The sequence below is a fragment of the Hirundo rustica genome, chromosome 2 (genome assembly GCF_015227805.2).
Source record: "Hirundo rustica isolate bHirRus1 chromosome 2, bHirRus1.pri.v3, whole genome shotgun sequence".
NCBI classification, from domain to species: Eukaryota; Metazoa; Chordata; class Aves; order Passeriformes; family Hirundinidae; genus Hirundo; species Hirundo rustica.
The window spans coordinates 68,226,866-68,252,321 of NC_053451.1; the positions used below are offsets into that span (position 1 = coordinate 68,226,866).

The 25,456-nt window shown below is 38.1% G+C and overlaps 1 protein-coding gene across 10 annotated transcripts in view; it reads left to right on the forward strand.

Annotated features, from left to right (window-relative positions):
• The window catches only part of LMO7 (LIM domain 7), a 131,084-nt gene that overhangs the window by 79,989 nt on the left and 25,639 nt on the right, over positions 1 to 25,456 (forward strand). For 2 of the 10 annotated variants that reach the window (XM_058419503.1, XM_058419507.1), the window contains 14 exons: positions 6,343 to 6,373; positions 6,767 to 6,880; positions 7,332 to 7,530; positions 8,645 to 8,897; positions 9,335 to 9,634; positions 9,997 to 10,284; positions 10,530 to 10,730; positions 11,192 to 11,908; positions 13,426 to 13,455; positions 15,753 to 15,870; positions 17,018 to 17,160; positions 18,153 to 18,600; positions 19,345 to 19,662; positions 22,548 to 22,662. In XM_058419503.1, the coding sequence (XP_058275486.1) occupies positions 6,343 to 6,373; positions 6,767 to 6,880; positions 7,332 to 7,530; positions 8,645 to 8,897; positions 9,335 to 9,634; positions 9,997 to 10,284; positions 10,530 to 10,730; positions 11,192 to 11,908; positions 13,426 to 13,455; positions 15,753 to 15,870; positions 17,018 to 17,160; positions 18,153 to 18,600; positions 19,345 to 19,662; positions 22,548 to 22,662 (3,275 nt within the window). The remainder of the gene's footprint in view (positions 1 to 6,342; positions 6,374 to 6,766; positions 6,881 to 7,331; positions 7,531 to 8,644; positions 8,898 to 9,334; positions 9,635 to 9,996; positions 10,285 to 10,529; positions 10,731 to 11,191; positions 11,909 to 13,425; positions 13,456 to 15,752; positions 15,871 to 17,017; positions 17,161 to 18,152; positions 18,601 to 19,344; positions 19,663 to 22,547; positions 22,663 to 25,456) is intronic. The other 8 variants (XM_058419505.1, XM_040056155.1, XM_058419506.1 and 5 more) reach the window with 5 other exon arrangements.

Here is a 25,456-nt window from a genome sequence, read left to right on the forward strand (position 1 = left end):
TGCTCCAGCTCCCAGGCCAGAGTATGGCTCTTCCAGGCCCTTCAAAGGGCATCTTGGGGGTGTGACTGCTGCCTTGATGGACGGAAGCACAAAGGGAGAGTACCAGTACTTCTTTTTAAACAGCAATCTGTTCAAGTCTTGTGTTTGTTAGATCTGTAGTTCGGAGGAAGGGACAGAAAACAGGGTTGGCAGCTGTTGGGGTTTCTGAAGTATTCGTCACCAAGGGATGGGTTTGGCACTGGGCAGGGTGCATTTGTCACTGGCACATTCCTTTCTATCAGTGGGAGTGTCTCTGTTCCCTCTTTCTCCCCGTAAATGGGTTCAGATTTGTCTTATCACTTTGGACAGGACCGCATGTATTCTTGGCAGCTAACCCTCATTTCAGGGAGGAAGAATCTCTGCTCAAACTTGCTTCTTTGGTTGTGGTTTTGGTTTTTTGTTTGTTTGTTTGGTTGGTTTTTTAAAATTTTAAATTGTCAATTCATAACTATATTTAAAGATGTTTCTACATGAGAAACAGACCCTTCTCTGAATGGGATGCTTTAAAATCATCTTCCAGAATTTTGCTCAGACTTCTGGTATTTTGGATATGGTCTTGAGCTCACATTGTTCTTTCTGGAAAATAATGAAGTGAAGTGTTAAAGTAGATTTGACATCATGAGTTGCCAGTTGCTGGAATTTAATACATATTAGGATGTGGGGAAAGAAAACCTTATCATGTGTCAGAAAAATAAAATCCAAACTATTGAGTTTATTGTTTAAAAGTTTTCAAATAAGTAAAAACAAATATATATAGCTTCTTAAAATGCACTGCTCTTTTGTATGAAGGCACTGGAGAGGTGTCTGTAGGTGTCAGTGGATGTATTTTATAATCAGTTAAAGTCTAGGTCACAATTTCTTAAAAGTACTGTGGCCTGCTAGCTCCTCTAAGGTGCATGACTGTCTACAGTTTATTTATTTATTTTATTTTCATTTTAAATGCCCAGCAAGCTTTCATCACTCCTTAAAAATGGGAAGCACCTCTGTCTCAAGGTGATCACATGGGGATTCTCCGGTACTGGTATATGGAGCAAAGTCCTCCCTCACCAAGACCCCTGCCCACTCCTCTGCAGCAACATGTCTCTGCCACAGTGCTGGTCCGATTGTTTGTATGAGCATGATCTAAAACAGAGCAGGAAGCCATTTGGGGGTTGAAAATATATATTAGGAAGAACCCACCAAAGCAGGTGTAGCCCTCTGGCAGTGTGGAACCACAGTGTGATTCAGGGTTGTGTTGGCATAATCACAGGGGCAGCAAACAGGAGTGGCTGGAGGAGAGAGCGGGATCAGGAAATCCTTCAGCCAGAGCTACTGCCAAAGCCTTTGTATTGTCAGGCTAGGGCCTTGGTGACTAATTCTGCTGTTTAACCTTGAGCAAACAGTGGAGCCGAGAATAAATTCCACGGCTCAGCATGCTGACCTGCCACGTCACTTTGCTTTATTCTTGTAGAGTGGTCTCTGTTAGAGAGGTATCTGTTGGTCCGTGCTAGCTGGAAGTGATGTTTGTCAATATGTGTTGTGTTCAAATGTAACAGAGGTATTTAGTCTCTACGCATTACTACGCACCAACAAGTGAGAGCTATTCCTGTCCCATTTGTCTTTCTTCTGTTTGCTCAAGGATTGACGTAGATGAGATGATTTACACAGAAGGTATTATTTCTCCACAGGTGGTTATTTCACATCTTTTTTCATCAGCATTCAACTCGGATTTATGCGGTTGTGCTTCACAATTACTATTATAATATCCCCCACGTGTTATCTCGTGGCCTTTAGACTTTCATGTGGTGATTAGGAGATCTTTTCCAGGGTAGCTAATCTTGAAGTTGTTTGTAAACTTTTGTTAATACCACTGCCAACATTTATAGTTCATGCTTTGTGAATTAGGATTCTACTTTAATAGTTTTGAGACCTCTTTGTTAGCTGGAATTTGGTATTGAGGTTAGGATAGGTAGATTGGTGTTGGTTTTCTTTTAAGCTTCAGAATGAATGCTTAAATGCAGAGACTGTGGCAGGAGCAGATGAAGTATTTATAATAAAATTTTTCCAACAAGATTTTAACTGCTCTACTTAGCAGCTTTCTTTGCATAGCTCAGACATCTTTAGCAAAGGCATATTGTTAACAAAAGGAAATACAGAAAACCTGTGGGAAGATAGAGAAGTTAATGTTAAAAAATACACAAAGTGATTTACTAAGTAGTGTTGCATTGCATTGTGAGGAGGAACTGGGTTATTTCAGCAGATTAGTTTTAAGATGCAGCCTTGGCTGTGCCCTTCTGAGCAAAGCAGCAGCCCACCTAAATCTTTCAGTATAAAGGTATTCACCTATTCAAACCAGAAATTGGGTTACACTAATATTCATAAAGAGTATGATTAGCATCAGCTATGGCAACTTTGGATGAAAACAGGAAAAAGCAGGCTTCTTTCACAGTAACCATATGTAGTATTGGCTTTTTTTTGCATTGATGAAGATACTTTAGCAAGTGAGCTACCCTATCAGTTCCTGAATTAGCTGTTATATAAGAAACGACTCTACAAGCAGTTGTGTGCGCACTTCAGTGCTACAGACTTATGTTTAAAGTAAGGTTGTAAGTGTGTAAGCAAGAGTGTTTAAAAAGCTTAAAAGCTATATTGCTGAAGTTCTTGTACTCCATCTTCTAAATAGTTTATTCAAATACGATGTGAGAAACTGAGTGTTTCAGTTTCAGCAGAGGGGAGTTGGAGGTGAGAGCAGGAGCTTGCTGTTAGGTAATAGTTTGTCAGAAAAGTTGTAGGGTTATGCCTCCTCTTCCATCAGCAAGGAATTTGCTTTGCTTGAGGTTGGTGTGTCTTGTCTTGTCCCCTCCTATGAACCATAGTTGTTCAGAGTTATACACAAGACCCTAGATGAATTATTTGCATAGATTGCACAGTAGTTGCGTTTTTATAACACTTCATGAAGAACTTCTGCGTAGTACAATTATTCTATTGTTTTCATTTACTGCAATTGAGTTAAAAGCCTTGTTTTTTTTTTTTCTATTTTGATACTCATCCAAATAAAAATTCAGGAGGAAAAAATTCATTCCTCCTGAAAGCTCTTTAAACTAATAGATTTAAAATACACAATTGGTATTTTAAATGGTGTGTCCTGGAAGGGAATTGGGCAATGGCATGTGCAACTAAACACAGATGATCTTAGACAGGTTGTACATACAAAAGGCTTTAAAGGCTCTTATTTCACACAGAGAATGTTAACAAGTGGATCCAAACTACATATTTTGCAAGTTGCATGCCTCAGAGGAGATGTAGCTGTGAAATTTGTAGGTCAAAAATTAGTTTTAAGACCTTCTGGTAAGGTAAAAACATTTATTTTTTAATCAGGATTTTTTTGACCAAAAACATTATATACCTATAATTTTACGCAGATTCTAGGACATTATTCAGGATTATCCTTTTCCTTGGTTAAGCACCATCAAATAATCAATGCATGAATATAAAAGTGAGGAACAGTGTTCTAGATCAGCAGGGTTTTCTCTTGTTGGTGGGTTTTTGGGGGGTTTTTTGGTGGTTTTGGTTTTTTTGTTGTTTTTTGTTTGTTTGTTTGTTTTTGTTGTTTTTTTTTCTTCTGTTCAGACTGTGTGTACTGTGACAAGTTCTTGAAAAGGTTTAGAAATCAATAGATGCAGTTCAGAGAAGGAGAATAGTAATGCAAGTGAAGAAACTTCATGAATGAAGAGTAAACAGCTTGTCTGTTTTTTAGCAGAGTAAAGAGGAAAGAAGCAGGGTCTGTCATTCCGGTTTGTGAAATATCTCCCTGCTTGCATTTTTGGTCTCAAGCTGACTTGTTTACCTGAATGTCCTTAGTTTTGTGTTGATTTTAGTCCAAGTACACAGGCCTAGTGTATTTGTGGTTATTCCAGTAAGGAAATTTTATTGAAATATAAAGACAACTAAATACTGCTCCTGTTGAGAAACAGTTCACTGAAATTATCCCAGAGAACTCAAGGAAAGCAGAAGTGAACATCCTTGTGTTCAGTCTTGTAGCTTTGGTCATGAAGGCCGGCAGCCTTTTGGGAACATGCTCCTGCTAGCTAAGAGTAGAGTTTTCCATTCCTTACTGGGTTGCTGAAGTTTGGGAGCAAACATTAAGGCATCCTTAGCAAGGGCCTCTGCTTTTATAATTGCAAGAAAGTGGAAATTCTGCTAAGAAAAAGAATTTATGGTAAAGAATGGTAACCTTTAAAATGTTCTCCACTGGGTATGAGAAGTGTAATGTTGATATAAGAATAGTTTTCGATTCTCTGCTTTGGAAATCAACCTGTCTCTAGTAGCACCTTAGGTCACAGCTATGGTGGGCCCTGCAAACATGGACACTGGCAAAAAAATTAGCCAACTGGAAAAAATGGGGATTTTTTTTTTCCTTCAGAAATAGTCTCAAGTGAATAACGAATAGCAATGACTTTTGGAAGGGATTAAAAAACAAACAAAGAAGTGTAAGTATTTCACATTAAAGGAGGAGGATTTTTCCTTATCTGTGGGAAAGAGGTCACTAGCTGCAATGCCAGAGGCATCTCTGGCATGAGATACTAAGGAAGCTGCAGGCAAGGACTGCGCAGGTCAGACCTATCTCAGGACTTTGTGTTCCTGATAGCCTGATTTCTTTATGATATGGGGATGGGCAAGGCAATTAGAGCCACTGAGTGGGAGCGGGTGCTCTCAAAATAGGAAGAAAGATGAGGAGGGAAGGGACGGGATGGTCTGTGTCCCTGATGGTTGTCACGTCTCATTGACTATTCCATTTCCCTGAAGATTTATGCTTAGGCTGACCAGGCCCTGTCCTCATTACACTCACTTGTTACTTCTTCCTGAATGGTTTATTCTCCCTTTTTTCCTGTAACCTTTGGCTAGTGTATTCCTAGACAGACAGAAACAGGATAAGTACCTTGACACATTGTTGGTTTGAATAGGTTTTTCTACTGCTGTGTGTAAAGTGTCTGCTTTTCTGTTTGAACCCCTTCACTGTGCTGTGTGTGAAGTTTGCAGCCAAACCAGCTCCAAACCAATGTCTGGGGCAGGTGAAGAGCTGTTTTGGTGCATTTAAGCCTTTTGCTCTTCCGTAACTGCTGGTGCTGCAGGCAGCAATGTTGTTCAACCACTGCAGTCCAGCCCTGAATATTTACACCTGGGGACCAGGAGGCTTTCAGAGCCTCCCATTCAAGAAGTTTCTTCTTCTTGCTCTTAAAGTGAGCAGGAGAACAGGACCAATATGAGTATCTGTTGGTACACGTCTAAGGTGTGCTGCAGACCGGGTGTATATATATAAAAGTTCCCTAAGGTTAGTGATTGCATATATATTTAATATTTTTTGAAAAATGTGTTTGTATAAAAGAACTCAAACCCAGCCTTTCAGCCCTACATCATCTCTCTCCAGATGTCCCAGTTTCAGTTTCCCGTTTTTCAGTCTGAAAGGTTAACTCTTGGCTAAAGTGTTCTCTGTTGTCTAAGGCAAATAATTTAGAAAAGAATACAATAGGAAAAGTTACAATTTAATTTCCTTTCATATGGAGTTCAAAATCTGAGGTTATTCAGGCTGGAAAAGAGAAGGCTCAAGGGAGACCTTGTAGCAACCTTCCAGCAGCTAAAGTGAGCCTACAAGAAATCTTGAGAGGGATTTATTACAGGGACATGGGGTGATAAGACCAAGGGGGAATGACTGAACTGAGAGGGTCAGTTTAGATTGGCTATTGGGAAGAAATTCTCTACTCTGAGGGTAGGAAGGCACTGGCATAGATTGTCCAGCAAGTGGTGGATGCCTCATACCTGTAAGGGTTCCAAAGCCAGGCTGGGTGGGGCTTTCAGCAACGTGGTCTAGTGGAAGGTGTCCCTGCCCATGGCAGAGGGGTTGGAAGTAGATGGTCTTTAAGGCCCCTTCCAACCCAAACCATTCTATGATTCTGTGATCTCCCTGGCTAATGGAGGCTATATTTCCCAAAGTCAACAGCTTGTTTTCTACTTCTATTTTGTTGGTAAATAATAAGAGCTAATTAAAAATGCCTAGACCCTTTCTGTGTTCATCTCAAAACAGAAACTGTAATAGATTGGCTAGCTTCTCACTTTAAATGTAACAATTGAAATAGTACAGAGTTATGACTGTATTTAAAATGAAATGCTTCTTATTTCTTTTAGAGCAGTCATAGTTGTATATTTTATGTTGATTGATAATTGGTTTAGAAACTTTTTACATCTTGAATAATAATTGACTTTTAAGTCAGCAATTTTAAAACTTTCTGTTTTCTTTTCTTTATCTCATTCTCTGCCCTGCTTCAGACCAGAGGAAACCAGCAGAAGAGTGAAAAATGTAAGACAGTTACGCATTAGTTGTGATTAATCATTTTTAAATCCTTCTGTTTATGGTACTATCATATTTAACTTATTCTTCAACTGTTGATTTATCTGATGCAAATTAATGCCATTTTACAATGATCTCTATGTGCAGCTTACTTTCCCAAATCCTTGTAATAATCAAAACCAGTACTTATATCTACTTACTTGAGATACGTGAGATTCATCATGTCATTCTTTAATTGATTTTGGTGGCAATCATAGCTAATACTGTATGCAAGATTTTTCAGTTCATTGTGGAAACATATCTAATAGCATGCTGAGATTCTTTTACACTGGTGCATGGCATGAGAGGAAAATAATTAAGTTTGTATTCAGGTTTTTTTTTTTTTTTTCTGTTTGTTTTTAGGTTTTGATTACATTATATTGGCTTGGGAGAAAAGCTCAAGGTGACCCTGATTATAATGGTCCATGCCTCAATCTTAAAGCATTTGAGAGGTTATTAGGGCAAGCATTCACTAAGGTAAGGAATCCAAAAAGGGAAACTAAACTAATAGCCTTAAGTTTATAGTTTGTTATACTGCAGCAATTCTAAACAGTCTCGGGGGTTTAATTTTCTTTTTAGTTTGGAGAACATAGTAGTTTTATTTGGTTTGCTTGCTATCGAGTTCTGCATGAAAGGAATGATTTTTAGCTCACATTGGTTCTTCTGCTGCCCATATGAATTTCAGAATCCATCTGCTCTAATTGATGTGGGAGGTTGTGAAGAGCCCTATCTCAATCCTCTTTGGCTGAGATGTACAAAATTTAAGATGTTTTATCAAGTCTCCTGGTTCAAGTTGTATGTGTTGTTGTGTATGTGTTTTAGAGTTTTGCAGTAGTCTTCGCTGAAGTTTGTTTGTGAATTCCAAATGCTCATGAGTAGCATTTGCAAACTAAATTATTAAGAGACCTTTCAAAATTTACTTTTGTAGGCACTTGAGGAGTCCAGCCAGCCAAGCAGAAGTGGCAGAGATAGTGGGTACGGCGATATTTGGTACGTTGACCGGGGAGAGCCCTTTTCATCTTCAGCTACTCACAAAAGAGACGATTCCTTTGATAGCTTGGACTCTCTTGGTTCAAGATCCTGCACAAGCTTTTCATCAGATATAACCTTGAAAGGTGGCAGTGAAGGTATGTTTTCCTCTCTGAAATCTTTTGTTGACATGTGTCTTATGGGTGTGGAAGAAGACAATGTATGGACCTGGTACTTGGATATCCAGTACTTAAACCAGCTTGAAAGTCAACTCTAGTTTTGCAACTGCTGCAGTTGCATTTTGCTTAAGCAAATATTGACCTCTAACAGTTGGTAGAAAAAAAAGCGCTGCTCACACTGATCTTCCTAGGAAGGGTTGCTTAAATTCTTGCTCTCACTGACACATTAGGGTGTGTGTATGTCCAGGGTATATTCCCAGACTTCTGTAAGGGAAATAACTTGAAATTAGATCTGGATGGGGTCACCTAAAATTCACCAGTTGCAAAAGTCTCTTGCCTTGTTCTTAGGGTGACTCTGTCAAACCACTATATCTTAATTTCATTTGTGAATATTCAGGTTTTTCCCACCTCTGTTAAATACTGATCAGTATTTGTTACTTTTAGTAGTTTGTCATGAAAATAAAAGTAACAAGAAGAGAGTGACGCTGGATCTCTAAAGCAGCACTCTAGCCTGTGTTCCTCTGCTGGTTTTAAAGGTCAATGCCAACTTGTAGTCCTAAGTCACAAAAAATGTGAGGTTTTTGGATTTTGTGAAAATCCTTGAGCAGAGGCTCCATGGAGCATTGCTGATCTGTGCAAGGCAACATTTACCCATGTTACAAATGTGATGTACCCTGGGCTTCTACTGGATGCTAATCTGGTGAGATGAGCACATTGATATATTTTTGCTGTTAACTCATCATTATTAGTAAATTTATCTTGCAGATAAAAAAATTTCTGTGCTGTTTTTTTGGCTTCAGTCTTGAGGCCAGCACTTCATTTCCTGCAGGGAGCAGTGATAATGAAAGAATGGAACAAATGCAAGTAGGAGCATGCAAACCAAACTGAGTTTAATGGATGTTATCACAGCTTTGCCACAGACTTCTAAAAATATCTCTCCTAGTGTCCTGTCAGTAGCTCAGCAAATTTGCAGCTGAAACATCTCAAATACAGAGATACATTGATTTTAGAAGACTTTGATTCAAGTTTTAGCTACAAGCACATGTCTAGAGAATGATATTTGTATCTTCCTTTTTTTCCACTTTCTTCTAAGGTTGTGACAGTGACACAGACTCGGAACTGCCTTCCAAAATGCATGACTCCCATAAAGATGACAGGTCTTACCGTAGGATTTCTGTGATTGAACCAAAACCCACCACTGACTTCAATCGTTTCTTACCCAACAAAAACAAGCAGACAGCATATGTGCCAGCACCTTTAAGGAAGAAGAGGACAGAGAAAAATGAGGACAACAGGAGGAGCTGGGCAAGTCCTGTTTTCACAGAGTCAGATGGAACATTTTCAAGGTACTGGTGTGTGGTCTTAGTAAAATGGGCTTTGATTTAGAATTTTTAAAATAAGTTGCTTCTTTGTTAAAGAAAAGCTGCTCTTGCTGCAATAAAAAGTCAAGTATTTAATTTTCCATGTTTTATTGAAGGGGGGTGTTTTGGTGTGGTTGTGTGGTTTGGTTTTCGGTTTTGGTTTTTTAGATTGTTTTTTCATGTTTGTGTAATGTTTAGGAGCTGGCCAGACTCCAGATATATTTAAATGGTCTTAAATGCAAGCTAACGAGAGATAGATCTATGGTTTTAGTTGATTGTTAAAGCTTCAACAATATAGTGATGGATTTCAGTTGTCCGGCTTCTTGATGCATACAGATGAGATTAGTGGGCAGTTCTTGAGTTTCACCATTACCTTCATGACTTCACTGTCTTCATTCTATTCCTGTTTCGGTCAACCTCAGTGGACGTGAAACGAATCCTGTAGCTTCCTGTCAAAATAGCAGAGCAGAGTGTGGGCTCACAAATCCAGCTTCCCTCCAGATCATCTATGAGTATGACAGTGGCTCTGATTCAGAAGATGAAAGAAGGCTCCCCGACATTGTTTTGGATGACTTAGCAAATCGTAGATTTCTAGTCAAAAAGAGCCCTGTAAGCTCTGCTGCACCTGGACATCATTTCATGTTGCACAATGACTCTCCTAAATCTTGCTCGCGAGAAAGTTATCCAGCTGGTCCACTAGCTGCAATGCTTGAACCACTGAGGTCAGAGATACTAATCCAAGATCCAGTAACTATTGCGGTCCCTAAATCACAGCCCTTGAATAACTCCATAAAGTTAGTCTTCTAATCAGCATTTTAACACAGCTGATAATTTGATATGCTTTTTCTGTCAAATTTTGTATTTTTGCCGGAGGAGATAGGATGCTCATATAACCATTTAACTTCTTTTTAATTTTTTTCTTTTATTTAATATATCTTATTATTTCTGGTGCTGCGGTGATGAAATTGAGAACTAATATGCTTCATTCACAACGCTGAGCTCCTGAGCCAAAAAGCATGTCTTTTTGCATTCTTTATGTCAAGTTGCTCCTAGAATATCTTAACTGATTGGATATTTTGAACAGTAACCAGAGGAGGCAGAGGCAATTGGATACTAAAGAGGAAAACAAACCAAGAATTAACAATCCTTCACAATTATCTGGGTACTTTGATGATGACGAGGAAGCAGTAGGCATCCCAAATATTGAAAAAGATGATCTCTATTTTCGCAAGCTAAGTTCTTCAGCGCCAAATACAGTTGTTGCTTTTGACAAATTTCTTCCTAAGTTTTGGACTCCAGAGGAAGAATTGCTATGGAAAAAAATCAAGAAATCCTCTTTCAAACCCTGGTATAAAGAGATTCAAGGGTTCAGGTGCGTTTTCATGCATGCCTGTTTCTCTCCTGTGTGCAAAGCCTAAATAAAGTGTAGTTCTATGACTTTGAATTTTTAAATTTTCATTGCCAGTGTAGCAGCAGGATATGTTTTATTATATTTTCCTTTTAAATAATTGAAATATTATTTTTGTTATACTGTTGCCACTGTGCATTTTACTCAGTGAGTACACTTCATGTTTTTGGTTTTTTTTTCCTTTGCTCATTCTTCGTGCTGCTGCACAGTAGAAAGAGATCAGATTCAGAGGAAGGGGAATTTGCTTACAAACAAGGCTGTACCGTTGTTGCTAATCAATCAAGATCAAGTTTTGACTGGAACAGTAGCTGCAGAAGGGATCAGAATTATAAGCCAGCTGCTGAATATGTGGGAAGCTCATTGTCACAGATTACAGAAGGAAAAATCTTGGAGTCTTCTGATCAGCCCAGGTTGATACTGCTGCATGAGCTGTTCTCTTGATGCATCAAAAAGAAATGGCTGGATATGCAACAGCTAAATGAAATTAAAACATGTCCCGTGATGTTGTGCTTTTTTGGTTTTTAGGTATTTTCCTGGGTTTGGGGTTTTTTTCTCTTTTAATGTAGCCATAAGTTGCTGGCCTTCTGAAATGTGTAAATGTGAAAGTGTAACAAGCTGCATAGGGTTACTGGCTTTGTGTGTGAGCATGTAAGTGTGATGTTTCTGAGCCAGGTTAGGATGCCAGGATACCTTTGCACTTGTTGGTGTGTGCTGTGCTGTGGTCAGTGGTGGTGAATGCCAAGTGGTGTCGTCATTCTGCTTGGGATACTGCGAGTCAAAACCAAATATATACTGCAATACATTGTGATCTGCTTGTCTCTTGCTAGTTAATGATATTTTTACTTCCCTCCTTTTGTTTTATATGCTTCAGTCAGTTTTCGTTACTTCAGGCCCTGCAAAAATACACTGACTACATGTCTTCTGAAATGGAGACCAGAATTGATCCTACATCTGGCCCTAGGCTCATAAAATGTAGAAAGAATGTTTCCTTTATACCAGGAGGCAAGCAAGGAGATGAGGAAAATGGATGTCTATATCCAGATTTGGAAAACGATGATTTGTTTGTTCGGAAAACTGGGGCTTTCCATGTGAATCAAGTTGTTCTTCAAGACCCCCGGTATTTAAAGAAATTCTCTGAGCAGGAGCCTCCTCTAGAGGGTGAGATAATTCTGCAACCCAGAGAGGGCCAAACTGTGATTCCAGATTTGGAAAAGGATGACATGATTTTTCGTAAAGTCCTCTCTCAGAAAAAAGAGGTGCCTTTATCAGGTGCTCCCGACAAGTATCACCCAGCACTGTTTCCTGATCCATGGAGTCTTCCAGAAGAGATCCGGTCCAAATTTCTATGTTTACTTGAAAAAAATGCGATACCAGAGGAAAGGAAGAGCAATGGCAGGGTGCTGTCACCATCTTTACACCATAAGAAGGATGATATGCTGACCCGCAAGATTGAATCTTGGAAAGTGGGAAGCAACGTCCAGCCAGTAAATTTTATCCCAGGTCCATGCAGTGAAGAAGACTGGAAGAAGTGGGAAGCGATCAGGGAGGCCAGCAAAGTTAGACACAAGAAACGGCAGATGGTGGAGAGGTCAGGCTGTGTCCTGCACAGATTGAGTGCCCTTGAACCCTTCCCATTGAGAAAAGCATCATCTTGTGCTGAACCATTCATAGAGTGCCAATCTGCTGTTTGTTCGTGTTGTCCTTGAACAAGCTTTTTATTTGCTTTGAATAGAAGCTCATGACTGCAATACCATATTTTCAACAAAAAATTATAATTTTTTCTAGTTTTAGGCTGCCACTTTGGGGAAATTATGTTATCATTCCCTCAGGGTCAAAGTTCTGTGTAAGTTTCTTTCCATGGTTGAACTGGAATAGTGGTTATTCAAAAGACTGTGGAGGCTAGAAATATTTTCTTTTATTCTACAAGATAATAGGTGAAAACATTTCTGAAACACATGAAAGTTTAAAGACAAAATCTGGAAATGGGCATTCTGATATTCTTGCTGGCACCTGTGTTTAAATATCCTTGTAAACGATCCTGCTACAGTTCTTAGATGAAGTGGAAAAAAAAAAAAAAAAAGTGTTTTGCCTGCCCAAAGTCATGGTGCATGCAAGTTGTGTGTCTATGCAATATTAAAGTCCATGGTGACATTTTATTCTGCCAATACTATCCCCCAACTTTCATACAGTCTCAATTCATTCTTTCCCCTAATTCTTTCCAGGTATCCTCAAAATTTCTCTTGTCTGACTGAATACTGTTTCTTAAGTACTTCCTATCTCTCATTTGAATTTTGTATTTACTGGGGGAGAGTGGGGTTCCAAATACTTACTTAGGTGTGAAAATACGGCATTGCAAGTTGCAGATCTCCCAGCTGTGCATCATTACTTTGTGACTAAGACACTTCTGTGTTCCAGTTCATATTTTGATGTTGCTGCATTTAATTTTTAAGCTTAATACTGTTAACAAAGTTTGAGCTTCACTGAGAAATATTTCTGAAGTGCTTGGAAATATTGCATGTTTTAAAAATTCATTCAGTTAAATAGCTATATTATAAAATACTCATATTCAAGAATACCAAAAATCCTTGAATTGCCCTGGATTAGTTGTGTTCAAGGATTAATATGCTAAACTTCCATATAGGGTCTTTTATTCTGGTACACATCAAGTATTACTTTCAGTTAGTGTCAGAAATGGTTGAAATAACAGGAAAACAACTTCTGTAAGCCTCACTTTTTGTTGGGACTCAAGCTGGCATTAATTTTAATTTATTGAAATGAGTCTCTTTTGAGCATCATGCTTTTCAGCAGCACTGAAGTGGTGCAGAAATAACACAAGGCTCTATTTATACAGAATTGCTAAATGAAAAGTGTTGGAAACTTGCAGGCAGCCTTGTTCTGAGAGTTCTGCCCAACTTTGCCCATCATGCAAGTCCGTGTGTGTTTTTTGACTGGTGTCCAATTCCTGTTGTGCTATTCCATGCTGGCTGCTTCCCAAGTTTTCAGTTTCCCCATCACTGAGTGAGAGTGCTGGTCTACTAATGGTGTTGATGTTGTTATCAATATCAAGACACTGAATCTTTTCTTTTTTGGTTTCTGATTTCTCAGACTGTTTCAAAAGCTTTCTGATGAGCAAGGGTAAGTTTTATAAAAGCTTGAAAGATTATAATGCTATTTTTTTGGCCTCTTTTCATCTTTATGCATGCACAGTAGCTAAAGACTCATGCTGAAAACTTGTGCATGATGCTTTGTTGTTCTGTTCTTTGCAGTTTACGTAATGAATGTAAGAGATAAAAGCTATGTATATGGCAAAAGTTCTCTCTGCTGTCTTGTGTATTCAAGTTATGGTTACCAGGCACTTTGAAAATCAGCTTTAATGTTTTATTCCTGCTGAAGTGAAATATTTCTTATTTTGTATTTAAATTAGGCTTTAAAAATTCAAAATGTGCAAAACAATATTAACAAATATTTTATTTTGAAGGCTGTACAGCTAGAATCTGCAAATAATTAACAGCAGTGGCATTTACTATGGGATTGGTGAAGGATCTGGGGTTATTTTATATCTTCCAGGTTATTGAATGCTCAGTGGTAAACTTATAGATTTGTGTCATGGGAACTTAGATGTTCGTAATGAACTACGACTCAAAGAGAAATAATTTTTCCACTTATAGTGTGATGGCATGTTAAGTATTTGGGAATGCATGGTGTTCTAATGATTTTTTTTTTTAAATTAAATTTAATTATTTATTTGCTTTTCTATTTTTACTCTGAGGCAAACCTGGCAAATGACTAAACACTTCCAGAAATGTGAAATATTTCAAAAAAAGTTAGGTTTTAGGAGAAGGACATGCAGAAGACTCAAGTAATCAGTTAGGTTTTTTTAGTTTAGACTGAAATTAAAACTAAGATCCAGTTCCATGGTATGAATATAACTTTACTTAGGTTTTATATTTTCTTCAGGTCAAGATTTTCTTGTTTTGTTGCAGGCAGATATAGTAACTCAAGAGAAAGAAGTGGAAACTATAGTCATGTATGTTTTCTTGAACTCATGTGGAACAAATTTGATACACCCTTATGCAGTATTTGGTTACCCCAAAACAGTTCTACTGTAGTATACAGTAAGCTTAAGCATTAAAAATGTGGAAAAGAACTGTACAAGAGTTTCTGCAATAGCGATCAGGTGATTTTTGCTGAATTGGGCACTCTTCTCATTCAGAGAATAGGTAAGTGAGCAGATACGACAAAGCAATGCCCAAGTCTTTATTTCTAGAGGCCAGTCTTATGTTACCAATGAAAGTGAGTTCAGCCTCTTGGGAGGAAGTGAGAGTCTGGTTTGTTAGTTCAGAGAGCTCCTGGAATGCAACAGATTAGAGCAAGGCTCTCTGCTGAATCTGTTTTGATTTTTATCTGATTTTCCATCATATCAGAGAAGTGCCACATGTTCAAGTCCTGTTAGAACTTAGTTACATCCCTCTATAACTCACACTTCAGATAAATGAAAACAAAGGCATTTTTGAATACTAAGAAACAAAAAAAACCCCTAAGCCCTTGAAACCTAGCTTTCCATTTGTACTACACCATTGAACCTTATGATGAAACACCTGCATTTTGCTATTTTGCTTACTGTCTCAGATGCTTGTGGTCAGATCATATCAGGAGGTTTGTCCTATATCTGAACTAAATGTCCTGTTATGTTTATCACTGTAATGTGAAAAAATAAAGGAAAAAATAGCATGTGGTGGAGGAGAGCATGAAAGGTGACTTTTGAGGAATTTAGGTTAAAGGGAACTAGAAAGTAGGAGTTCCTGGGGGAAACTGTAGACATGTTGAAGAAGTTAGGAGGAAGATGGCTGTGTAATCCCAACTTGAATGGGAAGCATCTCAGAGGCTTGGGGAGGATCAGTATAGGCTATTGGGGCCTGCAATATCCATGAGCTGAGCATTTAGCAGTGAGTGGCTCTTAATCTTTTGGAAGTGTGCATCAATAACTGCTTTGATTTTATGATTAACCTAAGGAAGGGAAGAACAGGAGGTGATACTGTGGCTGTTACAGAAGAGAAGTCAAAGGATGGGAATTTGGACTTTGGGGTAGGGGGAAAGAAAGAAACAAGATTAATAAAGAGAATAACAAAACAGAAGCAGCAGTGTTCTATGAGGAGCTCAATGTGAATGATCAGTGTGGAGATGTACAGAGATGCTATATTCCCTTAACCTGATTTTATTTGCTCAAATGCCTAACTAATGACTTGTGTGTTGGCACTACAGCACATCCCAGTTTTTCTCATTCAGCTGCCTGTGTGTTTCCTGCTCCATTCAAAATAACACTCATGAGCATTCAGTTGTACTAATACAAATCTCTCTGTTTCTCTGAAGGTTTCACTTGTGTAAATGAGGGCTAGGATGTTACAAAGCTGAGTTCCCTTTTCCCTTTCTAGGAGTAAATCTTTGAATGATGTCAGTGCAGAGGAGCTGCAGACACTGCGCAAAATCCGTTATGAAGAGCTTCAGAAGATAAAAGAGCAGTTACAAGAACAAGATCTAAAGTGGCAAGAAGTAAGGACTCCTTTTCACCTTTCCTTGCGCGTCCTGCTTGTAGTGCTGCGTGTCACCTGCTTTCAATGCCCCTAGTAAACAAATTTTGGCATGTGTGCAGCAATTCATGGGACTGTCTTCTAAAACAATTCATCTCATGAAGCTACTAGAGTTTGTGGGGATGACTGTTTAATGCAGAACTGAAATTATTTTAAATATTGTCTGGTTTCTGATTAATGCTTCAAGATAAGACTTGTATGTATTGTAATAAAGCCTTTAGGCTTGATTTCTGTGGACATAAAGAAAAGTTAGAGCATAGTTTCTTGTGTTATCTGCAATTTTTGAATACTTTTTTGGAGAAATGATTGGAATGTCTGAGTATTTTATCCTCTGGGAGAAAGGGGAAAAATAATACTTCCTTGTGCAAATCATTGAGGCTTCTATCCCCTAATAATTCTGTCTTAAAACCAGCTTGTAAACTGTATGGTAGCTTTGCACAGCATCATAGGCATATCTGAAGACTTTTCAATTTATTAAAATCTCTGTTTGACAATGAGTATCAACAAGAAGCTCAAATTAAGAACAAAGCACCAAACAAGGAGTTCATAGTTGTTTGTTTAATGCATCTCAGTTCTAATATTCAGTACTTCCCTTAACTCAGCTCTGGTATTTCATGGACAATATTGCCAGCGCACATTGCGGTTTAACAGAAATATCTGTTTTCAATTTAGAATTTAGGGCATATTTATTCTCAAGCTAGTGTATCAGTCTACCATAGCAGTGATTTGGAAAAATAATGATATCCCAAACTCTAAAGCCCTCAACAAAGAAATACAGATGGCATTTGCATTAGTTTTCAATTATGTGTGATTGGGTGAAGTATTTTAGAATAAAACTGAAAATGTTAAGGGACGGGGGGAAAATTGGCCAAATGACATGCAGTCCAATAATTACAATTGTTAACTTAAGGAGGCAGTGAGCCTGCAACCCTAACTAGAACATGACAATCGCTCTATCATTTAGGGGAAAGGTATATGAAAATGTGGCTGTGATGCAGACATGTAAGTAAAATGAGGGCAATAAATAGCGTGTAATGAATGGCATGCCTCTGTAATTCTATGAGGCCTTGAGAAAATCTGATGTTGTACATTCATGTTATTCTAAATAGGATCTAGCAAAATGGAAGAATCGTAGAAAAAGTTACACTTCAGAATTGCAAAAGAAAAAGGAAGAGAGAGAAGAAATTGAAAGGAGAGCATCTGAGGTGTCTGGAAGGAGTACCAAGTCACTGAAAGAAATGCAGCAGGAGAGGTAATGGTCCTAATTGGAGCATTATGTTTAAGAACATAAATCTGAGCATTTTTATTCCTTTGAATTTTTGAGACACTTTTACCAGCAAGTTGCAATTGATTCTGCAGAGTTCTTGACAATTTTAGTTGCAAAATAAAATGTAGAAATCTAGGCAATTGATGGGCTCAATATGGTTTTCTAATGCTCTGTTTGCACAGAATGTTAAACATTTTTCTCTATATATGATGATTTACTGTTACCCATTAATAAAAGTATTGAGAAGTGAACATTTGCATTCTGTTTACATTAGTTAAAACAATAGCACTGTGCTGGATAGTTGGCTTTTCTACTCATGGATAAAGTTAACTATTTCTCTGTCTTCTGCCACTGAATTTGCTATTTTTTTCGCCACTGTGGAGAACTGCAGCCAGAGCTGTAAACTCTTGATTTCCCCTTCATCCCTAATTTTTCCTTTTGGTGTTTGCGTTCTGAAGAGTAAAAAGTGTAAACTGCACGGTACCATTTCTAGTGGTGACAGTTCTTATTTATTTATCTATTTATTTATTTATTTCAAATGCACTTATGACATGGCATTTTCAAAGAGCAGAAACACTGAGCACAGTTATACAGTTAAGGCAGTGTTATAGGACTATCCTGTTCTTTCCTCAAAAAGTCTGAATTTCTGAGGATGTATAACTTGAATGTGTATCTATATAATTTATAGCTAAGTGTAGCTATATAATTTTCTTGGCAAAGATTTCTATCATGGTGGCAGGCTGATAATGTGATAGTATGTCTGGGTATTATGAGAGTGCTGAACTGGCGGGGAGGGGGAAGGAGATAGATTTAAAAATATAGGAAAATGCTAATATATTTAAATTATTCTATTCACTTTCATTTACTGAGATGTGTTATTTGGCTTATGCTCTGCTTTAAACATTTACTAGTTGAAAGACTGTAGGCCTGCCTGTTTGTTGGTTGCTTTGGTATTTTAACAGGCTCTATTCCCGTAGGGAGGAGAGAGATCAGGACTCCTATGAGCAGCGGAAACAGGAACCCAACTGGGCGTATTCACTGAATGATGATGTGTTCGGTGAAGAAAAAGCACCTTCCACAGCAGCAAAAGATTGGTCAGCAGCCAAAGATTACCGTTTGGAAGAAGTTACTTCCTACAGCACGAAGGACAGCAGAAGTTTGTATGCCACACAACCACCCAAGGAGAGCTCGGCTGCTCGAGAAGCTCCTGCGCCACAGGAGAGCCTGGCGCAGGAGCGGGAGCGGAGCCCAGCTCTTTTGTCCACTCGCTACTCAGTGAATGCTCAAACTGGGTCAGCTCAGGTTTCAGCTTCTCTCCCGAGAACTTACCAGAAAACTGATACCTCCAGGTTAACGTCTGTGGTTACACCAAGACCTTTTGGTGTCCACTCAAGAGGAATCTCATCACTTCCACGGTCATTCACGGTAAAATTCCACTTCATTCCTGAAGTTTGTAAATGTGGGGTCTTCAGTAGCTGGGGGAACAGTAGATTTATATTTTGGTTTTATTTAAAAAGTGCCTTCTGTGTGATGAAGGTGATGTTAATAGAGCAGGCAGTTCTGTCATGGCTTTAGATGTTTACTTGTGTTTCTGTGCTTAAAAGTAATCCTAGAATTAAAGCTGGTAACTACATTTGGTAAAATATTCTTTTCATGACTTGTAGTGCTTTGTGTGCTTTATCAAAAAAACTGTTGTTGGAGGTAATTATCTGGAGCCAGGTTAACATGATTAAGTGTTAAAGATAAATTTTTTCAGGTGATAAGTTTCCTCTGCTCTGCTGACTTGGTTGAAATTGAAATTTTATGCTATGCTAAATTTTGTCTACTCTATAAAGCAATGAAACAATGAAATTGATTCCCCCCTGTCCCATTACTATGATGATTTTCAGTTTTCTCCTAAATCCTTATTTGTTGCAATTTAAAAAGTGGTAAAAATAATTCTAAGCAGGTGACTTCAACAAGTTTATCTTAAGATAGTCTGGAATATTTGTTCTGCAAGCATTTCAAGAGGGAAAAAAAAAAAATCTAAGTAGGTAGTTAGCAATGGGTACAGGAACCAGAATTTGCTTCAAAAGGAGAGATGGTTTTCTTAAATATAAAGATCACTGAAAGATTTAAGGATTTCTTTTTAAAAAGCACTTATTTACCCAGCTGTCATTTCTTTCCTAGATGGATGATGCTCAGAAATACAATGGAGAACTAGAAAAAGCTAAAAGAACTCAAACTTTGTTCACTAGCATTTCCTTTTCACAACCAGACTCTGCACACCCTCTCTCCACTGGTGCATTCAAAAGTAGAGGTGAGGAGGAAGAGGAGGAAAAAGGTGTTCAGTCAACACCTCCTCCTAGTTTGGCATTACCTTTAAAGTCCCAAGATGCTGGAAGCAGTATTTCTAAGCCAGAATATGGCATTCCTCCTGATTCTCTTTCACTTGCATCTTCTGCAGAAATTGAGAGTCCGACAGAGCCTGAGGATTCAAAATCCATGGTAAGTGTGGAAATAATGTGATTACTTGGTGTAACTGAATGCCACAGCAGAATAAAAGAGAAAATATCTAAAAGTGCATCTAATGCAAGTATTTTTCTGGTAATAAGAGGACATCTCAGAGACCTGCTATTTCCTTTGATTTAATTTAGGGAAAAGAGTATTTGGGGAAGAAAAAAGTATTTTTTTGCTGAATTTTTCCCTGTCATTTTTGTCATGTGCTTAGTTTTATTTATCATTCTAATTGAGAATAGTTATTCTACATATCTTTTAATGCTTGTAAAGTTTTTCGCTATTCTCCAAGCTAGCACATTGTGCATGTAATCAGGTGTGACAGATGAATTATCTTAGACGCTGTAGCATTCATTTGCACTTTTAAACTGGTGATGGAAAATGATGGAAAATAGAGATCAACTTTTCAAAGGCTGGCTATAAACATCACTATCATACTATCCTTTTTTCCATCTTTTGTGGCTTGGGCCTTTTTTTTTAAATTTTATTTTTTTAGCTATTTACTTGAATCTAATTAATGTTCATGTTTGTTTTGAAATAAATCACCATCTCTTTGTGCATGTGCTTATTGGATGGGGTTAGGTCTCTTAGTGTTCTCTTTGAAATATGCATCTTAAGTGCTGTTTCCTCCAACTGATTGCATGTTTCACCAACAATAGCCTTAATTTTTGATACCTTTCTGTACAATCTGATGATTCAGTCCATAACCCTTGACAGATTTGCATTCCTGATCCCGCTGTAAAACTTAATTGTGCCAGTTGCTTGGGTGAAGGTCATAAGACCTTGGATGCTGATTTATGAAATCACTTCCCATACCACCTTTTTAGAAATTCATTCGCTGACAATCTTCTTCCTAATCACCTGTGGAAAAGAAATACATTGCAGTTTAATACCCCTGATGCTTCTAGGCCATTGGCATGAATTTGTTATAATTTTTTGAAACTGTGATTGCGATATAAGGAAAGAGATTGTGGCCTTTTTTTTTTCCTGTGTTGTAACAAAAACCGGCAGATGAATTTCTCCTTTAATAAGTGAAAACTGGCAGATTCAATATGAGTTCTTAGTACCTTTTTAAGCAAGGCAAATGAGAATAGCATGTACTAGGTCCATGTGTTTTTCTCCCGTCATTAGTTATGAGATTATAATTTTTTTTTCTCCTACAAATGTGTAATATGGGGGGGCATTTTAATTTTTTTTTCAAAAGTTAAAAATAAGTCTCAGTTGTGTTATGTAACTTAATAAGCCCTAAGTTAAGGAATGCAAATTCCATTTGATGTGTTTGTAAATCATTGCCAGAGAGATTGATATAGTTCACTAATCATCAGGGCCATAACACCAGGTCTGTGGGCCTATAAAAATGATAAAGTTCAGTGTACAAAGTCACATTACTTCTTTGACAAGAGATATATCTGAAGAGTCATATTGTGATGGTAGAAAAAAATAATTAAGACCAGTAGTAATTTCCAGGAACACACTCAAACTCTAAAGGTTTGTATGTTCTCTAACCCAGAGTGCTAACCTGTTTAGTAGAGTCACTTCTGATATACACCCCTAAGGACTTGGGTTGGATGGGAGCATTTGCAAGCCAGTAGCTGCGTTGTGAAGAAAAGATTTAATTTCTACCCTGGGCTGTAACCGGGAGTGTTTTCCCAGGAACATTCCTGTAACGTGAGGCTATACTTGGGATGATGATGTGCAGTGTTGTTTTCTTCTCTATTCAATACTCAGGTGCTGCTGAAAGCACCTCTGGCTGCACCTCCCTGAGACTCTGGCTGGTTTCATCTGCTTGTGCAGTGCTCACTGTAGCTGCCTGTTACACCTTACCAACATTGGAGCTTGGAGGAATTGGCATAGGTTTCTAGACTTTTAAATATTTTAAGTTAGGGAAAACGAACCTGACTCTTCAGGAAGGCTGGTTCACTAGGGAACTAAAATATAGGCATACATTTAATGCATGTGTAAAAATGTGCAGGGTCCCTTCCACGCACGTTTTGCTGGAATATATCTATTTTACATTGTTTGACAGAAAAATCTAATTTTTTTTCCTTTTAAATCAATGTCAGTGTCATACTGATGAAGTGCATAGCATCCATTTGGGTATTTTAATAGTTTTTATTAAGCTCACATTAGAATGTTAATGTATGCAACACATGCTCTTAATGTAGCATGGGATTAAAAGCAAGTGTTACAAAATGTTTTCCTATTCAGATATTCTTGTTGTTTAAAATGGTGATGTTAGATTTTGATTCAGATTCTGAAAGCAACTTGAAAGTCAGTTAAAGTCAGAGATCTTAATTTAGCTGATTTTGTGATTATTTTTATTATCTAAGGTCTCTCTTGCAAAATTCATAGCAATCTGGTAGTATTTCACACAAAATCAAGAAGGTTATTGTGCACTCAAGTAAACCTAGTTGCAGCACTGAGCCTAAAGGAAACTGATGAGTCTCACGGTAGGATGTGCAAGAAAAAAATAAGATTGATTATGCTTATCTAGCTTTTTCACATCGCTGATGCTCTCTGAGGAGGCCGTATATGTCACGAATTCACAAGACAGTCCATGAAGAATCATTTGGCGTTTAATTTCCTCCAAGTCCTTAAATTTTTTAGCATTGTGTTGCAAAACATTTAAAATAATCGAAATGCAGAGTGTAATACATGTGTAGAGATAATATAAATGTAAACTGAAAACACACCTGTTGGAATAAAAAGCAGATGAGTTAGTTAACTGACTTCAATACTGTTTCTTTTGTCTGTGATGCTAATAATAGATGATTAAAGTGCACATTGTGAGCAGTCTCACTTATTTAGAGGATAAGCTTTCCCTCATTTAGATTCCTGTGATACCAGATACTGTAGTGTCATGTTTTATTTTTCAGGAACAGTACAGTGAATTGAGAATCAGTATAAACCAGAGACCTGGCCACAGTCGCAACTTTGGGTTTACAACAAACTGGAGTTCTTCAGGAGCCATTGTACAGACAGTTGAAGAAGGTAAATGTGTATATATACACAAAATTTGTTCTTATGTTTAGTTTACAGAGGCTTCTAAATTAAGGCATTTGCTGCTAAGAATGCTACAAACATTTTAAAACATCAGGTGTAGAACTGAACAATCAGTATTTAGTTTGCTAATGCATTTCTGCGAATCATCATCTCTTGAAACAGGTTGAATTCAGAAATACCAAAATGCATTTTCCTAATCAAGGAGGATATAAACATGATTATTTGTTCACTGAGCCTCTTACTGTATCGATGGGCAAATACAGACTTCTAATATACAGACTGTTTCTTTCAGCTAAGTTTAGAAGATTTAACTTCATATGGTTTGTAAACACATGCAGAGGAAACTTAGGAGTTAATACTCTTTGTTCGATTTCTCTTTTCTTAGTCATGCTGAATTTTGGAGACAGCTCATATTTTTAAGTAATTGCAACTTCTAAATTGATTTCCACTGCATTTTTTCAGTTGTTTTAATACTGAGGGAAAGAAACATTTTTGTCTTGAGATGACACACATATAAAGTTTATTTCTAGCCTTTAATAATCTTCTGCAGAGAACAAGCTCAATTTTCTTAAAAAAAATCCCAAAAGGCAATAAAACAGCCAAACCCCAAGCAAATTGCATATAATGCTTGTTTTCCTAACAATGGTCTTTCCTATTGCCAGTAATACTCGAGGAATATTGAATTGCACCTTTCTTTCCACCTAACACAAGATCATCCTGAGAAAGGAGAAATAACTGGAAAGTTTTAATTTATTTAGCCCTTTATTATGCTTTCCAGAGAGGAAACAATACCATTTGACAGCAGTAAATGAGCACTCTTGGATTTGTTTTTTTCTTTTTAAATTCAAGAAGTGAAGAGGCTTTTCACTATATCTGGTATTTTTCATTAGTAAATTTGCTCTACGATAACCCTCCTTGAGCAGGGAGGCTGGAGCTGACGAACCATTGTGGTTCCTTCCAACCTGTTTCATTCCATGATTCTGGAAATAGTAATATTCACTTTGCCTAAAGAATGACTTTGCCTTTGCTTTCCCTGCTGTTGGGCTTTGGGTTTAATTTCCTTCCTTGGAGGCAGGGATCTGTCCATTTGCACTGCCATCTGAAAAGGAGAAATCTGAGGGTAGTGAATGTTCCTGCTGATCATCACAAAGGTCCACATGGTCTCTGTCCCAAGGAGAAGGCCTTGTGGTTGTTATCTTGGTTAAGCTTTTATTTTCTTCCAACCACTGTCTCATCTTGTATTATTATTCAAAAGCTGTAGCTCCCTTTAAAGAAATGAAGGATGAAAGAAGTGGGTGAACCATTGAAAGAGCAATAAATACTTTCAGCTAGTCACTTGAGAATGTTGCATTTCCTATGTTTAAGGATAAGTCATAGGATAATTCAGGTTGGAAGAAATCTTGGACGATCACCCACTACTCAAAAAAAAGTCAAGATTCATGCTGAGTGGCCTAGGGCTTGTACCCATGGGGGTTTGAGACCCTCTGAGGATGGAAACTGCAGAGCCTCTCTGGGCATTATCCTCACGGAGAAAATTTTCCCTACATGTCCAGTCAGAATGATCTTTGTCCCAGTTTATAACCACTATTCTGTGTTTTCCTACCATAAATTTCAGTAAAGAGCAGGCTTTCCCTTCTCAGGGACGTCCTGATGCATACTGGGTGGGGCCTCCTGTTAAGTTCTTCCGCAGCCTTTCTTCTCCAGGCTGAACAAGGCCATACTCCTCAGCCTTTCCTCACGGGTCAAATTGCTGCAGCCCTGACCATCCCAATATCTTCCCATATAACTTGCCCCAGTTTATTGATGTCTCTCTTACAGAGGAACACCAAAACTGGACGCAGTATTGTCAATGTGGCGTAAGAAGTGCTGAGTGAATGGAATGGTACTTTGTCTTGATCTGTTGGTCGTCTGTGGGGTTCATACAGCCCTACCACTGCCAGGGCCCCCCAGCCTTGCTCTCCAGCCCATCAATGCCCAGCCTCTGCCATCTCTGGGATTACACCTTTTCAGGACCCTGCATTTGGCCTTCCTGAATGTCAACTTCCTGCTCTCAAGAGTAGCCCTGCCGTCCAGTGTATTGGCCACCCTCTCGCTTTTGACAGGGTTTGAAAAGTTGATGAGGGTGTGTTTTACCTCCCTCTCCTGCTTGTTGGTGAGCGTGTTAAAGAGGGTAGGTCCCTGGATACATCCTGATGAGATCCACGTGTAAGCAGCCTGCAGGCTGAGTAAGAGCCATTAACCACTTCCCATAGAGCCTGACAACGTGACCAGTTTTTTACCCATCTAGTCATTCTGCCCTGTTGATAATACCATGCCAATTTTGGTACCAGAATTCTGCGGAATATCATGTCAATGATCTTGTTAGGGACAAGGTGGATTGTAACCACCTCTCTTCCCCCATCCACAGACATCTAGTCAATTCATTATTGAAGATAACTAGGTTGGTCAAGTGTGATTTAGGCTTGGCAAATCCAAACCAGCCATTCTAGTTATGTTTTTCTCTTTCTTGAGCCCAGAAAAAACTTCCAGGAATACTTTCTCTGATTGTGTTGTCTTCCTAACTGGCTGTGTGATTTTCCTGAGATGATACTCAGCACGTATATTTTTTACTACTTATAGATGACTCTGTATTCTATGTATATTATTCGTAAAAAAAAAGGCTAAGAAAACTATTTGGTAGGAAAAATTAGCTTCTTATGTGGTCTCAAAAAGCTAAGTAAAAGTTAAGCTTGTAATACTTATTTCAATGAGACCCATCTACTACATATAAAAAAGAATAGTT